Here is a 21,877-nt window from a genome sequence, read left to right on the forward strand (position 1 = left end):
CTGCAGTGTGTCTGTAATTACACAGAGGTTTGTGGCTGCCTGAGTGTTCAAATGTGACGGTCCGGCTCGACTTTCTGGGCAGCCAGTTTGAAAAAAGCCTGTACAGGCGTTTGTATTTTGAAAGCGAACAATGTGTGGAGTAATTTCAACAGGTAAGAGCAGTACTTTTAGAAGTTTTAATTTTCTTTTTTTGAATTTTTGGAGGAGGTGTGGTAACTGAAGTATGACCTTGTGTTTTTAAGAGTTTCCCCATCTTACTGCTGGCAATTTTGTGAGTATAAGTTTTGATTAACATCAACTGTCAGTCTGTAACAGCAGTTTGGGTTTGGCAAAATGTCTATACTTTGCCTCTTCCACTGGATGCTCCTTACTCCTGTACTATTTTATTCTTAATCTCCATGCAGGAGAGCTCTCTGGCCTCTGATGATGTATTGGCTCACTTCTTCAATGACTTCTTAAGTCTGCCGGTAAAGAAGTCCTAATGTAGATTAGATTCAACTTTATTGTCATTTAGAGTACAGGTACAGAGCCAATGAAATGCAGTCAATGTATAGTTGTAACATAGTTTTGACAAAACTCTCACACCCTTTTTATACCCTCACAACTATTTCCAGTCTTTCCCAGAGGCTTTGCTGTACAACCAGGAGTCCGGGCAGTTTGAAATAGTGAATGGAGCAGCTGAGTTTGTCTCCAGAAAAATCCGATCAGTCCTACATCGCAGCAAATCAAAACTTCTTACTGGTGGTGACCCCACAGCCCTGGCCAAAACCCCTCCAGTAGACAACCATTATACTATCTGTGTAGGTAGTGAATAATTCCTTTATGTGAAAACCAGGAGTTTGATATATTTGGTTTTGAAAATGAGCAGAAAGTCTGTAATGTAGATTTCGGGTTGGCTTGAGGAATCTGTCTCCCTGACCTTTGCAGTGCCTGGACAGAGAGCAAGGAATTCAGTGGATCATCAAAGAAAGGTTGCCCTTTTTCCTTCAAAGTGATTGCTACAATGAATACAGGTAGTACAATTGTTGGGCTGATTTGGTTTAGTAAAAAACAAATGTAGTTTCCCCTCCTATAGTATGCATGGATTATGTTGTTTGCATTAGCTTATTACTATAACATTCTTTTATAATACTAAACAGTTTTTCTCATTCACTTTTGAAATGATCAGTTCTAGGCTGTGTGTCTAATAGCTCATGCAGTTTCTTTCTTGCTCTCATTACCTCAGCTCTGCTATAACCTGAAACATTCTTGCTTACTAAGATTATTTGCTTTAGTCAGCTGTGACCTTATCACATATTATGATCATCATTTCAAGGAATGCATTTGTCAGTGATTACGGAGTGTAAACCTCTAGCAGTACAAGGCATTACAATGTGGTTATTTTGTAGCTTTTTGTGATTGTGTTTAAAACTTGCCCTACTTCCTTGCATTTTGCAAGAAGCCTTAGGGTCCCATCCCTGTACAGGTCAGATGACCGACTGACGCTAACCTGCAACCTAGACATACACATAGTAATACTGAAATAACAAAAGCCATGTCTATTAAAACCATTTACCATAAAAGGAGTGCTTTTAGAAAAACACATGCTTGTATATTCTGTGACTGGTGGTGTGTCATTTTTTTTGCTGGTCTTTCCCAGACTAGCCAAATTGTTGTTTCAGTGGAACCCAATCTTTTGTATCCAGAGGAGGAAAAGCAGTTCAGGTCGAACCACCCTGTCAGCCCCACAACTACATTTTGCATCCCAATTTGACAAGGAAAAAAACAAAGCACTGAAGATCCTAACCTGCTCACATTCTCAAGAGAACATTTTAGCAAAACAAGGTACATATCATGTGTGTTTACTGTATATATGAGCAGGCTGAAATCAAGTTAGAAATGTAATCATTCTGATGTTCTCTCTTTCTTTACTGTTCAGGGCCAATGGGGATGCACACCGTTACATGTCTCCCCTCTGGCCAGAAAGAACATATCAACACAAAATCCAGTGAATCGTCCAGATGTTTCTCCAGCTGTTCTGAGCCAGAGGACCCATGTACCTTTTCCTCTTTGTCCTCATGTTCCTCCGCTTCTAACCTGAAATGTGAGAAAACCAAGAAACTCCAGAGCTCACAAACCGAGTTGAGCCTCTACTTCACAGAGCCATCAGCTGGCGGCTCAGAGGAGCAGCATCTCAAAGAGTCCAGTAGCCAGAATTATGAGTCTTCTGAAGGGCAGCTGGGGCACCTGGCTGCCCAAGTGGTTAAACAGGTGCTTAACAATGCACTGTACGTGGTGGATAGTCAGAGTCAGGCAAACACTTGTGACAGTTCCAGCAAGCCAGTGGACCAGACAAATTGTACCAGCACAGACAGATCCTGTAATTGTAATGTTTGCCAGCATTCAGCCGATGGGGTCACAGAAAGGCTTGGGAGAAAGAAAGAGAAAGTTAAAGAAGGCAAGAGGCTGAGTGGAGGGGAAGGAAAGACAGAGTGCTTTAAGAAGCATAGGGAAGTGGGGAGTAGAGGCGCAGACCAGGAAAATATCTGTGATTTTTGTTGCCGTGGTACCTGTTGCCAGGGCACTAGACCAGGATTGGATGAGCTGAAGGAGTTTTTGCAAGGAACGCCAGGAGAGAAGCTGCTTAATCTCTGGATGGATACAGAGAGACTGAGAGCTACACAGAACAGAGAGCGGAAGAACAGGTAACTTGGTCGTTTTACTGTTGATACAAAAAGCTAACGGCGTGTGTTCAACGGTCATGGTTTGATATTGAACTCGTAACACTTTGGATAACAACTGCAGCTATATATATTTAAAAAAAAAGTAATGTTATGTGGTGTTTTAATCAGGTATTTGTTCCAAATGAGGAGCCGGTACCTGCTGAGCAGCAGCCAGAGCAGTCTCAATGTGGAGCTGCTGTCCAGACTGGGACTGACTACCTCCCCCTGCTGGACAGAGGAGAAACTGCGCTCAGTTCAGCCCTCGCTCATTGAGTCTCTGTTCTACTACTGGTGAGATTCACAATTCACAGTATTCAAGTTCCCTGGTATAAATCATAGATGCTGTATTTGTGTGTGCAGTGTTTATAGATGTTGTGTGTCCATACATATGCCTTGCTACTTTACTTTAGTGATAGACTACATATAATGTAGGGCAATAGCCTTGTCATTTGCTTGTCATATACTGTGAGTCATACCCAGTGTTGGGAAGGTTACTTTGGAAATGTAATAAGGTACCGATTACAAGTTACCCTATTTCAATTGTTTTTTTTAAATTTGTTTATCAAAGTAATGTAATTTATTACATTTATTTACTTTTTGATTACTTTATAATGAATGTTTTCAACTGTCAAAGTCCTTTTAAAATCCTTCATCACATGAATTCAGATTATAATTAATAAAATTTGGAAGAACAGCTACCACAAAGTCAGACTTCAACACCTTTTTAATAAAAAAGGTACGCATTTCTTCCCTACTTTATTTAATATGACTGCTTGCAGTTACTGTAAGCCAACTTAACTTATATACCTGCAGATTTCCTGAGGTTGGACATTTTCAACATCGATAGCATTTTGACTGCTGTTTAAACATTCTTTGCATGTTCGAACCCTTCTCAGATTTAACTCTCAGACAGCTTGAGGGGCAATTTAACTGTCAGACGTGTGGAGACGCTGCAAACAACAGGAGAACAATTCAAAGGCATCAGAATCAGAAATAACTGTCCTTGACAATTCCCCCCCCCCCAGGGTTCCTCGGTTCTGGACGTCCCAGTGTGTTCAGGAAGACCGTGATGACTCCCCTCATCTAGAGCTGTGGACAGAGTGGTGTGTTAGCCCTCTATCAGACATACAGTCCTACCATGGCTCTATGAGCCTGTCTCCCCTCCGCCCTGACACCTGCCTGCCCCAGTCCCCCCATGCTGTCCATACACAGGTAGGAGCATTAGGATATGATACCACTAGGTGCATACAAGTTTTAAGGTGGGGAAGAGAACCCTCTGAAGCAACACGTGAAATGAAGCATAAACATAGAGACCAGCAGAATAGAGCTCTTACTGTCTGGGTTGTCCACCGTTACATGTCTCCCCTCTGGCCAGAGGGGACATATCAACACCGGGCTGTCACTGTCTGGGTTGTCCACCTTGTAGTTTCAGTGGCAGCAGGTGGGATAACTGCCTGGCATGCGGTTAAGTGTCTTTCTTCTGAGGCATGTTCGTTGCTATAGTTTTAAGTGGAGCTGTAACGATTAGTGGATTGATGGAAAATCCGTATCACATACTGATCAATGTCAAATCATTTTGATATACTGACATTTATCAAACAAAAATGCAAACAAATGCAGACTTCATTTACAGCTTCTCCTATGAGGATTTGCTGCATTTTTCTGTTTTATATAACTAGTTTTATATAATTAGAAATTGGATTTTATTTTGGCTGATTAAGCGATAATGCAGCTGTAGTTTTATGTTTTTTTTTCAATTAATTAATTGTATTAACAGGTTTCTTTTCTGTGTATGTATTTCATCAGTTATTTTCTAGCAGAAGTCAGTTACTGGGCAGCAGAAGAATGGAAAAGATGTTACAGGCTCTTTGTGTTGACTCGTGGGCCGGCTTATACTTCACAAACTTCTGTGAACAATCGGGAAACCAGGTACAGTAGCAGCTACTGGATTGTTTGCACTTTTATTCAGTCTATTCTGTTCTTCTGAACATAGCCATGCTGAGAAATACAGAGAGAGTTGTGGTGGAGCTGATACTTAATTAGCTAAAAGATGAAGCTTTAATGAGATGCAATAACATTTTAAACTTTATTATTTGATGTTGTAAACATGATGACAGTTACTGAGTTTTTTTTTTCTCTCTCAGCTTTGGGAGAATGCAGTTAACTTTTGGACTGACCTGCAGCCCTACTATGAGCTCTTCTATCAGGATGGACTGGATCCCTACAGAGTACAGAGAGAGGCACAGGTCAGCACACACACACACACACACACACACACACACACACACACACACACACACACACACACACACACACACACACACAAACACACTGAAGTTGTTCTGCTAAAGATTTCACTTGGGGTTTTTCCTACGTTCATCTCACACCGACTACTCAGTTAAGGAAAAATACTGAGCTGGTGACTACTCTCTGTTTAAACACAGTACGTACATTCCACATTATGTTAAGGTTGTTTGATAGAGACCTAAGGTCATTATTAGAGCAGTTAGTTTCTGGTACCTTGGTGCGTCTGTAGGGTTTTCCTATCAGAAAACACTCCCCTTAGGATAACTTTGTTTTCCTTTTGCCAAAAAATAGCAACACACTGTTCCAGACATCAAATAGTTTACGACTTTTTTCTTAGATAAGATGTTGCTGCCAAAGCCAACTGTGCAATATCTAATTTCAAGAAATAAAAAATAGGGTAAAGTTGTGTTTTCTGTTTATAGCTAATTTAAAACTCAAATTAAGATGCTTCATACAATGGAAAACAATATCCAGAGCGATAAAGAGGCCCCTTTTAGTAAAGACGCCATGGAAAAAGAAATTAATGTTGCAGAGAATTAACCAGTAATGAAATACATAGTCATCCTGTATGCGTGCTCTCTTGTCCTGCCACTCCTGTACTCCTCTCTGCTTCTCTCTGCCCTATTTACCCCTCACTAAGTGGAGAAATTTAAAAGTTAATAAAAAACGTGGAGTCAGACCGAGCCGAGAGAATACCTCAAAGTGAGATATATTTTCCTTCTGTTAACCTGTAGTTCACCAAAGGAATGACATTTAGATGGTCTTTCCATTGTGCCGTGGCCAAGAGGGTTCAATGAGTGACATTTATGTAGTGTGATGGCAGCAGTGACGAGAGATAGTGAATATTGTGTATGAGAGCACACTGACCAGTGGTGATGATGGAAGTGATGGCGGTTGCGAGGAGAAATGTTTCTGAAGTGATGACATTTTTATGATCTTCTTTTCTCCTCTCTCCTTCTCAGCTCCTTTACTCCACCTATGTGTCCAGCTCTGCCAGGAGGAGGGTTGGTGTCGACGAGGAGATCAGAAGGGAGGTGTATGACCAGCTGATGCCTGCCTTTGAGGAGCTGTTTGACAAGGTTGCGGAACACACACTGAACATCCTGCTGGAGCCTTGGACTCTGCTGGTCAGCAGGGACAAAAAGTCCTTCCAGACGGTAACAGTACACACACTTTAATTCACTTCCCTTGTATCTGGTGGAAGTGGGTTTCCTTTAGTAAGTTTCCAGCTGGCACAGAGGTGTACTGATTCCACTAATTATTTTCTCAATGAATCATTTGGTCTCTTGAACATAAAAAAATTTGAAAAATTACACAATGTCCGAGGGCACAAGAAGACGTCATTAAATGTCTTGTTTTGTCCAAATGTTGATGAAAACCCCCAAATATTCAATGAAATATAATGCAAGGGGGACAAGCAAATGTCTGGCATTTCTGCTTGGAAAATGACCTAAATAATGAATCAATTATCAAAAAAGTTATATTATATTAGTTATAAATATTTTTTCTTTTGATTGACTAATTGATTAATCAACTAATAGTTTCAGCTTTGTGTCTGTGTGTCTGTGTGTGTGTGTGTGCGCGCCCAGGTGTGTGTGCAGGAGGAGGTGCGTTGTGTCGACAGTCCGGAGTACAGGGAACTCCAAAGTCTGTACGAGGAATCAGAGCGCCGACTGAAACAGGTCAGCCGGCATCAACAGATTTATAAAATCCACAGCTCATAACCATAAACACACACGTGTGAGCATAAAACAGCTAATATCAACAAAGTGAAAATGGCCTATATCCGGGATTAATGTACGGCTAAGTAACAATGTTGGTTATCTACTGGTCCAAGCCTATATTACTTGGCCTGAACGTGCCATTTACAGTGGTGTCATATGATGATATGGAAATATCACCATTAAGGGTTTTTTATACCACACCTTACTTATCTCTTTCTCGCTCCACGTCTGTCATTTCTTCTCTCCCCTCTGCTGCTTTGTCTCCTGTACAGGTGGAGCAGTGCAGGTCCATGCTATTTCCCTCTCATATTACTCCCCTCTCAAAGAGCCCACAGGTGCCTGACTCTTGGTCCAGAGTGTCTCCCAATTACCAAGGTTACCGTCTAGGTTCCTTACTTCGTCACCACCATGAGATCGGGCACTTTATGTCCTTTCTACAGAATCAGGATGCCAGGTGAGCAGTATAACACACATATATATCAGACTGTTGTCCTTTGTTCAGACTTATGTCCGCCACTTTACCTAAATATGTATATAGAATATATTTACACTAAAAAACATTGTGCCTGACAAATGTGCACAATATTCACAGAAAGTGTATGGTTTGCAAGATGTATACAATATACAATGCAGAAGGTTTTTGCGAAAATAACATGGTTGTTCTGAACATGTGTGTTTCTGCTCAGTATCCATCTGACGTGCTGGCTGGATCTAGAGCAATACAGGAGGACTCCTCAGAAAGACAAGGCTGTCAGACAGGAGAGATCGTCTCATATTGCAGCCAAATACCTCAACAGGAAGTACTTCTTTGGCTCTGACAGCCCCGCCACAACAGAGCAACAGAATGATGTACGTCAGTCAATCACATGATTTAAAAACAAAACAAACAGTATGCTCAGGTTTATTGGGAAGCCCATTTTATCCATTTTGGAATAGTCACATCTCCATTGATATTGAATTATTGTCAACTTCCTGGGAAAGCATTAGAGAGACAGCGGCAGAAATATGGTGCCCATGACATGACCATCCCAAGACGGGATGTGAGCTCCAGCTGGGGCTCAACATCCAGATTTGATAAACAGAGGCTGCTGCGGCTCTCACACAATTTCCCATCCCCTTCTTTGGCATCCTGCAGACTTCATGTCGACAGCTCTGACAGCAGGGTGTCAGTGGGAAACGGGGAATGAGAGGACATGGTTAGAATTAAAAGGAGAAGAAGGGGAAGAGTGTGGTTTAGATCCAGAAAGATAAAAAAGACTAGCTCCAGTAACAATGACAGTAAGATGAAATCTCTCCTGACATTTATAGTCTGAGATTAGGTTTCTGGATTCTAGGATTACTGCAGGAGGGCATTCTGTGTAGAGCTAGGATTAATAGATGGGATAGTGAGCACAGAGCCTGATTTTCTCTTACCAGAGACGGGTACTATGTAGTATTTATTATACGGTCATAGAAAAGATGTGTTATAGGGTAGTGGTTCTGATAAACTCATGTATCCCTACATTGACATCACTGCATTTTCCAATTGTGTTCATTGGAATTGATTTTAAGATGGGTGTTATTTAACATTAATTATATTAAGCAATATAAGCAAACTAACAGGTCGGTTTGGTCAATTGCATTTGTACTACTACCACTTGTGGCAGAAGCTGAACATTTCAACATTACATTTAGCTAACTATTTCAACCACTCATCCGAAAACTTTAACGCTAGCTATTTCAACTATTTATCTATTCCGTTTAGCTAACGCTAGTCTCGCATTGCCAGACCTATCGCCACAGTAATGTGGAGTAAGGTCTGGCTCCTCCACACATTCATTCTGGGATAGGAGAAAAAAAAAGAACTCTGGGTTTTTTGCATTTCTTTAAAACAATCACAATAGTCTTCAGCGACGCTAAAGGTTGTTTTATGCTTCTGCGTCGAATCGACGGCGTACCCCCGCAGACCCCTCTGCGTCTACGCCGGACCCTACGCCGTAGCCTGACGTGCACCTCTCGAAAAATGTGACAACACATCGCAGCAACGAACGCCACTCGGCCGTGGCTTGGTAGCGTTGCATTTCCCCCGACTCATTTCCTGGTTCTCTTTCTCCATAAACAACATGAAATCAAGGAGAGGGTTAACTTCTCCTGCTACAGATCTCCCACCGTGGTCAGAAAGAACAGGGGAGACACTTTGTTTCTCTCACTATGACTCTAGAGTCTGTACTCTCTCCGAAGCTAATCGCCGTCACTCTCTCACTTCTCCCTCGCTCTAACACACACACATGGCGGCTCGACCCACACACCAGCGCACAAGTATAAACATCAGGCCGCTTACGTAGGCTACGGCGAAAGCTCTGCGTGGAGCCTCAGCACAACCATAAAACAGACTTAAGCTCCGGACGCAGCGACGCTGGCTTTGCTAAATGGTCTCGGGAAGGAACTTGTTTTGGGTGGAACATTTGAACCCCGCAAAAGAAAACACCACATACAATATTAAATGAACTGTTGACACAATACAGTAAAATTAGCTGGATACATGGTTAAATGTAATTTGCTCTTAACAGTGTATCGTGTAAACATATTCTTTATTAAAATTTTCAATCATTCCCCAAAAGAACCAAGCAGGCCTGCCTTGTTGCACGATCCAAATCTTCAAAACCTGACATTTTTAGCGAGTAGCTTGCTAGCTCGAACTTTGTTGTTGTTTCCCGAAACGAACAGTTTTAGCACGGCAACACACAGAGAGCGTAAGGTAAGGGACACGCGCTGGCTGTCAGGCAATTATCCTGGAAATGTACTTCCGTTGATCCAGGCTAAGCTAATGCCAACTATTTCAAATGTTTATCTGTTGCTTCTACAGTTTTGCTGATACTTAGCTATTCCAGCCGTTTATCCGTTACTTTTAGCTAACTATTTCAACAATTTATCCATCAATCGCAACAGGTAGTGTTCAGGTTTTTCTTTCAACTTTTCAAATTAGCAGAGCTACTCTACAATTTTCCACGTACCTCCTGTCAACTGGTAGGTTAAGTACCCCTGGTTGGGAAGCACTGTTATATGACATATTAAAGTAATGGCCATTGATGACCCTAATTTCAAAGTGTTATTGAAGCACACTGGGTTAGGAGAGAGAGACACAGTGTAGTTCTTGACATGACTTCAACTCTGGTGCATGACCTTTGTCATTTGTCACCCTCATCTCATAAATACCATTAAAATCATTATTTTAACTGTGCATTTGAGTAAAGATGCCAATTCTAGTGCTTCTAACTCTGTAGGATTGGGTCTGGCTGCCGCTCTCGCATCTCAGCGTTGGTTCTTGTCTGCGTGAGTGATGTAGAGAGACTGACAGCTTTACTGCTTTGGCCCTTCACTCTTTCAATCACTCAGTCATCCAGTCTCAGATTGGCCTCCTTTCATCTACTGACTCCCACTCCAACTGGTTCTCATTTCTGAAGCCTGTGTATGTGTGCATGCATTGTTGTGTGCGTGCATAATGAGATGAGTGAAAATATAAAAGAGATATAAATAGGGAGACACGGCCAGATCGATATATGAGGACAGAAAGCAGACAGGCGAGATGAAGAGAACAGAGGGATTGTGGGAATGATAAAGAGCACAGCAGGAGTCAGGAAGGAGAGGAGTTTTCAGTCGGTTTTCCCACTGTGGGCAGTTTTTTTTCTGGGTCTGTCTTCATATGTTTTTCATGTTGTTAGACATCTTTAGCATTCATATCAAACACACGCAACCATCAGCCTCTACTGTGTTTTAACTGTGTCTTGCTTATGATTTTTTTTGTGTGTGTGTCTGTGTGTGTGTGTAGATATTGCGTCTGGCAGGTGGACTGGAGCGTCTGAAGCTAGAATGTGCCTCGAACCCAGTGGTTGTAGAGATCCAGGCCATCATAAGGAGTCACATTGAGAAAAAGTGGCTGCCTTTGTTTCTGTCCACAGCAGAGTTCACAGAGCGACTGAAACACAAACCAAAGGTGGACATTCTGATTCTCAACAGGAACACAAAATTGGTCATCTCAGAACAGAAGTTACTTAAAGCACATAAAGAAATAGTTTGACATTTTGGGAAATAGGCTTTTTTTGCCATCCAACCCATCTACCGGCATCTCTATAACTCACTACACTTCACTTTTTATACAGATTGCACTAAAAATATATATGTATTAATTTAGCCTTAGAGGTGCTTGTTTTGTTACCTTTGGACAGAGCTACTGCGAGCTGTTTCCTACTGGTTCCAGTCTTTATTTTAAGATAATTACTTTTTCTGGCTGATTGGCTGCTGGCTGTAGCTTTATGTTTAATGGACAGACTTGAGAGTGGTGTCACTACCTGATGAGAGTCGAGTGCAGATGTGAGCTGCGCATGCGTGACTTTGCGACAATGACCAGATTTCACGCAGATCTGTTTTGCTGTTAGCCACAGAATAACGAGATAGGTACATTACATAGCAGTCATTTATTATTTAGCGTAAGGCATCACATTTTCACGGCATGATCCCTGATGTCCGTTCTAGATTAGAGGCCGAAGTAGCCTACAAGAACCTGCTAACGAGAGACTTCTGTAATGTCAATACAATAAAAATGGACCTACATAACGAAGTTCGTTCACTGCTGTCTACAAGTTAGCAATCAAACACAACAAAGGCTGTCACTTGAATGGCGTTTTGAGCTAACGTTAGCAATCAAACAATCATAGATCCATAGATCCAGATCCCTTGGCATTATGCCGTAAACCGTTTAAATCTGAGAATGAGCAACTCACATCTGCACTCGACTCACATCGGGTAGTGCCAGTGGCATCAATCTCCTAATCTAAGTCTCAGCAAGAAAGTCCAAAATGGCAAACTATTCCTTTAGGTAGTACCAAAGTACTTAAGTTAGAGACTTTGTTTGTACATAACCAAACATGAAAATGGTTTTCCGGAGGTTAGCTTTGTTTTTCAAGCGCAGTGACTTGTCATTGTTCTAAGGGTAACTAAGGGTATTGGGTCAGTTAATACATGCACATGTGTATATCCAGTAAAGGCTAAAGACAGAATTGTTAACTTTAATCTATTATTAAAACAATTCAGCTTTTTCCTCATGAATTATTACATGTTACTAAATGAATCTCCAGCCAAAGTTTAAAACAACAACATGGAGCGTCTTTCCGTGGTGCCTCGTTGGGTTGTTGAGTATAAAGTTATTATCAGCACACAGCCAGTTAACGGAAAGACTTCCATGATGGCGTCAGCAGTGTAACAGTGGTTAAAGTCATCATTGATGAGGTCATTCGAGGTCAGACCCGCCCTAGTGTCTGTGAACATATTTGCATGGAGGATTTATGCTGCTGTCACTTTGATTTTGGAAAAAAACATACAAATTATTTAAGGATTAAAAACAATGATCATGAGATTTTGATGCGTTTCATTAGTCCATTAATAATAGCTTTTAGCTACTTTATAAACATTCTCAGCCTTTCTATACATAACACATGGCCGTTATCAGGCAGGATATTTGACGTGCAAAAAGTATTGATTAGGGCTTCAACTAATGATTGTTTTTTTATTGTCGATTAATCTGTTGATTATTGTTTAGATTAATCCATCAGTTGTTTGGTCTATAAAATGTCAGAAAATGGTGCAAAATGTCGGTGTTTTCCAAAGGCCCAAGATAACGTCCTCAAATGTCTTGTCTTGTCCACAACTCAAAGATATTGAGTTTACTGTCACAGAGAGGTGAAGAAACTAAAAAATAGTTACATTTAAGAAGCTGGAATCAGAAAATATTTTCCTGTTTCATAAAAAAAAAACTCAAACCGATTAATCGATTGTCAAAATAGTTGCCGAATTATTTAGTAGTCTACAACTAATTGCTTAATCTTTGCAGCTCTAGTCTTAATAATGTTGGTTTGATTTCAAATGATTTATCATTTATTACAGTGCACTCCTTTTTTATTGTTTGTGATCACACAATTGAAAAAGTGGAAGAAATGCTGGCCCATTGCCAACCCTGACTTGCATACTTACTTAGGCCTACATATTAAAAAAAAGAGTCATTGGCTGTGAGAGTGAACAGACATAGGAGCACATTAGTGGCTCTGCTATGTGAGATACCACTAGACACTGTCACTGGGCAGTCACTCTCTCAGGTTGCCTCATCAGGTGGCAACACATAAACCGCAGATTCCACTGCTCTGCCTCATTATGTTGTCAAGTTTACAGAATCTCTCATTAAGTAATGAGAGGTAGACGTAGTTTAGCATTACATGCTGGAGGAGGAGGTGGAAAAGACGGTTAAGAGAAGGATGGAGGGTGGGAGACAGATGACGTCAGAGAGGTACAGATCTCTCTAAGAGGAGATTGGAGGATCAGAGGAAATAAAGACTGAGGGAAGGTTAAAGGTAAAAGAGGAGAGCGAGCTTTAGTTACTGCCAGTGACAAAGAGCAGCAGAGTGCAGAGTAGAGAGGTTTAAGAGGTGTGTAGTGTCTGTGTTAATCCTAGCTTACTCAGTTTCTGACTTTTGACCTTTGTGTGTGTGTGTGTGTGTTAGCCCCAAGCAGCAGACAGCCTCTCACAGCACGTCTACTGTCGACGCAGAGCGAGGAGAGAAGCCTGGAAGGTAAGGAGAACTCCTCTGGGGAAGCTGGATATTTTGAATGGAGAGAAATAAGGCATTTCCTGGCCTGAAAGCATGTGTGATTTAGTTCATGACTTGGCTCCAAGCACTAGCTTTGTCAAACACCATTTTGGCCTTGTGGTTAGTTTTCCCAAATTGGATCCAGGATAAATAAGATTAAAGCATCAGCATTACTAACCTTCCTTTAATAGCGTTTGGAGTGTTTTCCACGCAGCTCTGTTCCCGTCCCCTCGTCTCAGCTTTACAGCAGAACACAGATATAAAACATGAACGTTTCTCTTTTCAAGCAGGATGATTACAGGAAGGAGTTTTCATACATGATTGTGACTATATCGTCTTTATGATCATTATCTCACCATTGGCGGGTTTTCTAGTATCATTATCTCAGTTTTCTGTGAGCTAAGACTGTAGCTCATAGGTCACAGATCATCTTTACTGCTGTTGTTCAGGAGCACACTGTACTGTATCTTCTACTGTACCACATCAGTAGATGATTATGTATTGTATCTATCCCTGAGAGATTTTTTTTCTCTCTCCTGAGAATGTTTAACAGTTTACAGTGTCCTTCCGAACCTACCATAGCTCTGCTGTGTCCCTGCAGGCGGAGGGCTTGTGGATGAGTTCCTCCAAAGAGATCCTGCTGTTTCGACGGATCCTACTCAACCCCGTCACTTGTATGCAGTTCCAGCACTTTGTCTCTCTGAAGGGAGACTTCCTAGAAAACGATGTGCTCTTCTGGCTGGAGGTGCAGAGATACAAGGTAAAAGAAGCAAAAAAATACCTGGAGGGTGATGTGCTGGTGGGTCACATGGTATGGCTGCAACGCCTTCGGATTGGAGATTGCCGTTCCACTTCCTCTTTCCTGTGTCACTCCGTATTAAAGTTACTATGTAACATTTAATGTTTCTGAAACCGTGGAATTTTTCATCTGATGATCATAAATGACCTGTAACAGCAAACGAGACTAACCGTGAAAAGAACGCTATTTTATATAGTTTTTAGTAAGGCCTCTGCCCAGGTCAGATTTTTCCTGCGTTGTCACAAAATGATTTACGACAGGTAGCCTAGACGACGGTGCTACAGTAACACATTGTGACGGGTCACAGATTTCGGAGTTACACCGGAAAAGCCTGTGTTAGTGTATCCAGCCAGGTTAAAGGTAGAAGGAGATTTCTTTATATAGGCCTAATTGTATTTTAATGTTATTTTAGAAGTTATCTGCTGTAGTAATGGCTGATACTGGGGCAGGACCATCACAGAAAAGAAGGAAATTAAACGAAGAACAACTAATGTTAAAGGTAAAAGGGAAAGTGACAGACGATGGTTGGGATTTCAGCAGATGGAGACAATTACAGGATTGTATATGATTCAACACCAACCCCGAATGGGCCCTCAGTTATGTAATAAGTCTATTTCATTCATAAAATAACTTTATAATGCGCGATGTGGTTGTAGGTCAGTAGCCGACATTAAATTATTTTTATTTGTAATCTTTTGCATGTGTGTGCACGTGTTGTGCTTAAGCCTAGGTGCATTTTACTAATTTGCTGTTAAAATAACAATGAATTATTGACTTTAGACCAGGTTTTTGCTGGTCAATGGCGCGATCACTTCCCGCTGCCTCAAGATAGCAAGATGCCCAGAATGCACCTGAACACACCTCCCTGTAAGACCAGCAAGCCCATGGGCACACAGATGGGCGCAGGTGCATTTGTTATTTAAACGGCGCGGGTGCTGGACGGGAAACAACTGGGTCGGTCTTAAACTAGCAAAGACACTTGGGTCGGGACTTTGCGCTGCGCCGCGCCGGGTGCAGGATAGGGTCCTTTAACTATAAAAGGAAATCGAAAAATAAATCTAGGAATACTTTAATACTCAGGCAAGCACTGAGAGGCTCAGGAGGAGCTTCTACCTAGGATCCTAAATGAGGACCCTGCTGCTGTCTTATCTCAATCCAAATAAAACCTTTTCATATCTGAAATATCAATTCCAGTGATATTCCAAACATTTCAGGAACAGTAGGAACTCCTATAAAATAGTTCTTACCACACATTTCCTCCCTCTCATTTCTCCTCTGTCTCCTCTTCCTGTATGCAGGACCTCTGTCACTCCCACAGTGATGAGGCCACCATCGAGCAGAAGATCTCCACCATCATTAACTGTTTTATCAATTCCTCCATGCCCCCCGCTCTGCAGATAGACATCCCTCCTGAACAGGCCCAGCACATTCTGGACAAACGCCATGAGCTGGGTCCTTACATCTTCAGAGAGGCACAGGTAGTCTGTCTGTCTGTGTGTCTGTCTGTGTGTGTGTGTTGTATTTCTTCTGGTATGTAGGCTACATGTGTGCCTTTTTTTCCTCTGTTCTCGTAGATGTCAGTGTTCAGTGCTTTGCTGAAGTTTTGGCCCGAGTTTCAAGAGCTGAGCAGCAGTGTCCAAGAGGAGCAACTTCTTCCTCTACTGCAGGAGAAACGAGTGAAACACAGAGCCAGAGTCCGGAGACAGAGGAGGAAGGAAGAGGAGGAAGAGGAGATGAGGCGATCTCAGGTGAGGAAACCGTCAATACTGACGGAATAAAGGAGGATGAGCGAGTGATGCAAATGTGATTATACAGTCTCTAATAGTTTTTCCTTGTCCAATGCGAGGGTCAAAGGACTCGGAGGCTGATTTGTGATATTGGACTATAAGTAAACTTAATACCACTGCAATAGTGTTGATGAAAGGAAAGTATTATATATAGTATGTTTGGAAAAAAACTAACTATTCAGTCTGCCCTCTTTTGTTTAGGAAGAGCTGGGGAGGCCAGAGTCCAGTTTCAGAGAGGAGGAGGAAGACACAGATGACGAAGACGAGGTAGAAGAAGAAGAACACGAGGGAAGAAGTGATAAAAAACAGTCGAGGACACAGAGCAGAGTGCTGCTGACTCCCACACAGTCGGTAAGGCGCAGTCTGATGTTCCTCACGGGGAAACCTAATGAATTTAGAGCTGAAGATGCGTTTATGTCGAACGTATCCTACAGTAAGACGGGAGCCAAACCAGATTAAATGATCTCCTTTTGATAGCTATCTGAAAGCACCATTTTTCTAATCGCGTTCGATTTGACTGGATTTCTGGAAATGTTCCCTCAGTTGTCGTGGTCCTACTCCAAGTACATGGCGGCTCTGAAGAGAGAGGAGATGCTGCTGAGGAGACAGAGTCAGCTGGAAGCCTCGTTCTCCACAGCCTCAGGTACACACACACACACACACACACACACACACACACACACACACACACACACACACACACACACACACACACACACACACACACACACACACACACACACACACACACACACACACACACTCTTCCCTTTGACTCCCAGGGCTTAATAAAACTCCTATATCCAACACTTTTGACCACTCTCTGCTACTAGTCAGACTAAATGCAGGAAACTGTAACACTGAAATGACATTAAGCTCTTCCCACAGTAAAATCCAAGCTAAAATTTCCAAGGCTCCGATTTTACCTGGCAGTCGAAGCCAAACTGTGTCAGAACTGTCTCATTATGTAGAACTCCGGACAAAACAGCCACTTCAGCCAGTCCGTTAAGAGTTAATGTTCTGTGCAGGAGTTAGTCAGAGCCCACACTGCGTGTACGTGTAAATGAAGCGCGATGCCAACACAGCCCATAGTGAATGAGGAAGAGTGGAAACCAAGCACAGTGCAAATCGTGTTTTAATGGGATGGTATAGAGGCAAAATACTGTTAGGAACACAGACAGAGATAATCACTGATTTCTGCATGGTAGTGACCGGCTAAGCATGAGGGCCTGGGTGTACATGTATGACAGAGATAGTATAAACAGGAATGCTTTACCCCGTCTCTTTCAACTGTGCCTCTGCAGACTGCAGCGTCAGGTCAGCAGACAGTAAACCCAGCCGCCAGCCGCCCTCACGCCGCTCCTCCAGAACGGACAGTAAACAGTTTAACAGACACAAGAGTGAGTGAAGAAGATGATTACACACAAACATAGCAGTTACTTTGCCTCTCAAACATAACCTGGCGCTCATGTTTTACTGCAGGGGGTGTGAGAGCCTGCAACATGAAATGAAACCAAAGAGTAAGAACTGACTTCATGGCGCACAGCTTTGATGCAAACAGACGAGGGTGCCCGACGCCGTTATCGGAGCACGACGAGTGAAAACTGAGAGCAGAGCTGCTACTGATATCCTGATCAGGTCGAAGTCTGAGGCTGGCTTTACAAGATGTAAGAATATTTGCTACTGTGTGTAAAACTCACTTGACTATATTTACAACTGGCTGCACAACAAGTGTACATCCATCATGTATCATTCTTACATAGTACACAATGATAGAAGAACACTTCATTTTTAATGTGTTTATTAAATGTTTCTATTCATAAATTATCCATTTACATTACATTAAAAGGCATTAGACTTAAATCTTACGCAGAGCTCAGTGATACAATATAAAAGGCAACAATAACATGTTTGCATCATGAGGGGTTGGCATCCACAGAAGGTTACAAAGAACAGTGTTATTGTCAAACAAGTATGTTACATCTATATAAAAAAAAAACATTTTGGTTGACAGCTGGTATCTCTAGCGTCCATCGACATGTACTGTATATAATATTGCACTTAACATTGGCATGAGACATAGTCACTACACGGAGAATGTAAACACTAAGAGCTTATACTGCAGAGTGAAACATTACACACTGTTGTGATAGAATTGTTGTGCACTTCTATCTGCAACACTGAAGAGGTTTCACACTGACGGAATGAGCCCGGATTTAAAGTTGGGAGAGCACACACTGTTGGTCCATAACGGTTTAGGTTGACACAACTCTTACTTGTTTTAGTGTTGTAGTTTGTGTGTGTGTGCACTCAGTGAAATGTCTGAGGACAGTAAATGTCTTAACTTACATGTGTTTCTATGATTAAACTGAATCTAATCCCTCCGATTTCTTTCTGTGGTTATGTGGTGGGTTTGTTTAGCAGTACAAAAAAAAAAAAAAAAAAATCTTTCAAAGGCAATTTCTAAGAATTCTCTACATCACTAAGGCATGAATGACCAGGTGGACTTATAATAAAATAAATTCTTTTATACCTCAACAGGTAAATGGTTTATATTTTGCATAAATGGATTTGGAGCCAAAGTCCAGTGTATTCTTTTAAGGCTTAATTTAAAAATTGGAACCAAGGATCGGATCTTTTTCTGTAGCATAAATCCACAGATGAGTGTTAAAGTGTATCAGTGGAATCCGATGCGTAAGGCTTTATTCTTTACCATGGTGAACTTGCTGACAAACACCTTGGCGAAGGCGGGGTCCACCAGGTAGCGGTAAGACTTGGTGACCGAGGGCGGAGGCTCGGCCAGCGTCACTGGGAGCTGCTGCTGGAGAGAGGCAGTGGAAGGGGAAAGGAACTGGGAGGCTCGCATCACGTAATCCACTAAGCGCCGATACTGCTGCTCTGACAGACGCTCCCGAACACCGTCACCCTGAGGGAGCACAAGCAGATGATTACATATACAATACACGGGTCCTAATGAAGTTAAATCTGATGCAGGTATGACATTCCAAGGAAACATTTTAAAATATCTACAAGTGAGGAACTTTATTTCTTCTATGCAAAACCAATCAGTCCTGATACCTGCACTCTCATCCTTAGAAGAAATTCTAACAAAAAACTGCAATGACAGGGGTTTGATTTAATCAATATATAACTGGCTTGCATCTGGCTCTAAAGAAACATCGATAGTTAGACTTGAGACATGGAGGGCGGACTTAAAAGAGGACGTTTCAGAAAACCATTGGGGAAAAAACCTGTGAACAGACAGCAAAGTCTAATTTAAAGCTACTCCAACATAACTGGCTAATGCAGACATACACAACTCCTGTTAAATTGAATAAATAGAACAGTAATATATCTGACCTTTGTTTTAAATGCAATGAGGCTAAAGGAACATTTATGCATGGTGTCTGGAAATGTGACAAAATGAAAACATTCTGGAGGGAGGTAATCAAAACCATCTTGTCTGAACTTTCCACTTGATCCTAAGATGATTTTGCTGCAACTAACTGAAACTACAGAGTACTATAGCATCTCTCCCTTTTTAACTGTAGATGGGTAAATTTCTTTTAAATTAATAAATGAAAATCAGCCTGTGTAAGCAGCGTATAAATTAAACACTGTTGTTTTCCTTCATGTGAGCGCTGTGCAGCTCCATTGCTTTGAGCTTCAGGGTCTCACCTCTGTGTCGCTGGCTACTGTCTGCTGCTGTAAGCTGAGGGTGAGCTGGCCCTGCTGCCCCGGCTCCTGCTGACACTCCACCTGCACAGGACAGCACGGTTAACATTCACTTAACAGCAACACAGCTGAAGGCAGGTTCATCTCACGGTTACAGGAGCGGTTAGTCAGCCTGCTGAGATCTCTGTCTTGTCTTTACCTCTGTGATGGGGAAGGCCTGCTGCTGGGTGTCCTCGCTGAGGCTGACCACAAACAGCACCTCGGAGGTGAGGAGCAGACAGCCGGCATGCTCCTGACCTGACCCGCTCACAATGGTCACCTCCAGGGCCATGTGGAGCTCCGGCCGCCCCAGAGACTGGAGCATCTTCCTGTGGTCGCAGAGCAGAGCATGCAAGGAGGGATGGACATTATAAACAGGTTATGACATGTGCATTCCGCTATTTAGAGGGATGTTTGGAAAATTCAACCTTAAAAGCTATAGTGCGTAGTTTCTGTCGGTGCATCCACAGGAATAGAGGATGGATACCCGAACCGAGCCGACGGGCTGGGCCGGGCCGGGTTCGGACAGATATTTAGAAATGATGTTCGGGCTTGGTCACATCAGCGCGATAAGGCATTGAACATTTTAAATTTTAAAAAGTTTATTATGTAGGCGTGCGCCTGTGTTAACGTGCGCTTGTTGCCCCGTGTGCGCTGATGACCTCATCTGTTGACCTTTCCGAATGCCTTCCTACAGCTGCTTAATAAAAGCTTTCCACACAAACAAACGTACATGCGTCATTAGTATGAGGAAAAAAAACAAGATTTTCACTGGGTCGGGTTCGGTTACTGCTCTGTCGGACGCGGGCCGGGCTCGGACAGAAAAATGCGGCCCGATCTGCACTCTACACAGGAAGCCTTCTATGACCGCACCCCCAACCCCACCCCCACCCCTCCTCCACGCAGATAAGATATGATTGGACTCTTCAGGAGAGGTAATTATCTTATTTGTCTCCAAAGCTGAACGATGCTGTTGTCCTTTCTCAGCGGCGACGTAAAACGCATCCCGACTAAACCATTTTGTCAACATAGCCAAACTGAGAAATCCAGAGAGAGTTTTGTTGAGCTGATAGTCTTAATGAGCTTTGTAATGGCTTGAATGTAACGGATGATCATTAATATAAAATAGTTACACACTTTGTAGCTTTTAGCATATGGTCAAATCATACGAAATATCAAATAAAAATTTGGCTTTGTAGTTTTATGCTTAATCCACACGTGTACTATAGGCAGCAATCAAATACACATTACTTCTCATGCGTGCATGGATTATGTGCGCACATAATGGCACGCCTCTGAACTCCAGATATACACTTTCCCTATAAACAAGACCACACAAGGTGCCCAACTAACCTCAACACACACAAACACGTGGCCATACGTTTCTCTATACATCCTGCAATTTACATTCTGCATGTCCTCTGTAAGGGTTCTATTACACACATGTTTGATAGGGAAATATGTGTGCAGGAACTGAAGTCTTCAGTCATGTTTCTCTGACACAGTGTTTACTTTGGAAGGCAGGTGTTCAAATTGCAGAGCAGATGTTGAAGCAGCCACAGTAGGGACAGTTTGGTTCTGTTCAGTGTTACTCTGCTCAAACAGTCTGACCCCTCAAGTGTCTGGGCTACCTGTAGTTGTAAAAATAATTGATGGATGCCTGATGGAAACCAGTTTGACTGCAATGCAGCATGAATAAAACCACAAGGGAGCATTATCTCAGCATTCATGGGTTTTTTTAAATCTTTTTTTTCATCTTCCTCTTACATTAGCACAACATACTGCTAACCCCTCGAGTGATGACAACTAAAGTGGAATGTCCTAAAGAAATATCGTATCTAAACATTGGCCTTTTTCCTCATGGCAGTTGACAGGCGACACAGATGGCTATTAGAAGTAAATGTTTGATAGCTATGGAAACCAAACTAAATTGTGGAAAATTCATTATAAAATGCAATAAATGCTTTTTCTACAGCTCCTGATGACCTTCTGGAGACAGAGGCCTCTAATAACTTTTTATGATAATAATAAGTGCTCCACCAAGGGAGCATACTGGAATCTTTAAACCACTCAGATCTGATACAGTGCTGTCGATACCACTGCCATGTTTTTTTACAACGCAGGACCCAAAGCTAACCTTCTGCTTGGCACAACATGCAACCTTTGTAAACTGAGTCTCTCCCAAACTCCAAACCATTCCAGCACACAAAAGAAGGTGTTCCACCAT

The 21,877-nt window shown here is 42.1% G+C and overlaps 2 protein-coding genes across 7 annotated transcripts in view; one reads left to right on the forward strand and one right to left on the reverse strand.

Moving 5' to 3' along the window:
* Positions 1–38: 38 nt before the first annotated feature.
* On the forward strand, positions 39–18,323 carry LOC120562123 (regulator of G-protein signaling 22). Of its 3 annotated transcripts, none has more exons than XM_039805635.1 (24): positions 39–152; positions 243–271; positions 405–467; positions 615–800; positions 928–1,013; positions 1,640–1,824; positions 1,919–2,684; positions 2,832–2,993; positions 3,728–3,914; positions 4,509–4,631; positions 4,847–4,948; positions 5,972–6,166; positions 6,599–6,691; positions 7,006–7,187; positions 7,420–7,582; positions 10,542–10,706; positions 13,264–13,332; positions 13,952–14,110; positions 15,448–15,627; positions 15,724–15,897; positions 16,138–16,287; positions 16,480–16,579; positions 17,241–17,336; positions 17,419–18,323. In XM_039805635.1, the coding sequence occupies exons 1-24, from the start codon at positions 131–133 to the stop codon at positions 17,445–17,447; spliced, it is 3,666 nt and encodes a 1,221-aa protein (XP_039661569.1). In that variant the 5' UTR covers positions 39–130; the 3' UTR covers positions 17,448–18,323. The 3 variants fall into 3 exon arrangements, with proteins under 3 accessions (XP_039661569.1, XP_039661571.1, XP_039661570.1); XM_039805637.1 differs by having other exon boundaries at positions 15,547–15,627; XM_039805636.1 differs by having other exon boundaries at positions 928–971.
* The window catches only part of LOC120562122 (vacuolar protein sorting-associated protein 13B), a 380,029-nt gene continuing 375,872 nt past the window's right edge, over positions 17,721–21,877 (reverse strand). For all 4 annotated transcript variants that reach the window (XM_039805631.1, XM_039805634.1, XM_039805630.1 and 1 more), the window contains 3 exons: positions 19,811–19,979; positions 19,615–19,695; positions 17,721–18,862 (listed from right to left, as the gene is read on the reverse strand). In XM_039805631.1, the coding sequence (XP_039661565.1) occupies positions 18,614–18,862; positions 19,615–19,695; positions 19,811–19,979 (499 nt within the window). In that variant the 3' untranslated portion in view covers positions 17,721–18,613. The remainder of the gene's footprint in view (positions 18,863–19,614; positions 19,696–19,810; positions 19,980–21,877) is intronic.

This window comes from Perca fluviatilis, chromosome 7 (assembly GCF_010015445.1).
Source record: "Perca fluviatilis chromosome 7, GENO_Pfluv_1.0, whole genome shotgun sequence".
NCBI classification, from domain to species: Eukaryota; Metazoa; Chordata; class Actinopteri; order Perciformes; family Percidae; genus Perca; species Perca fluviatilis.

Bases quoted from the DNA above. Each gene is read 5' to 3' on its own strand.
- LOC120562123 (XM_039805635.1), top strand. From the start codon at position 131: ATGTGTGGAGTAATTTCAACAG. The intron at 15,628-15,723 runs GTAGTCTGTCTG...CTGTTCTCGTAG, and splicing joins ACATCTTCAGAGAGGCACAG to ATGTCAGTGTTCAGTGCTTT. The intron at 15,898-16,137 runs GTGAGGAAACCG...TCTTTTGTTTAG, and splicing joins AGGAGATGAGGCGATCTCAG to GAAGAGCTGGGGAGGCCAGA.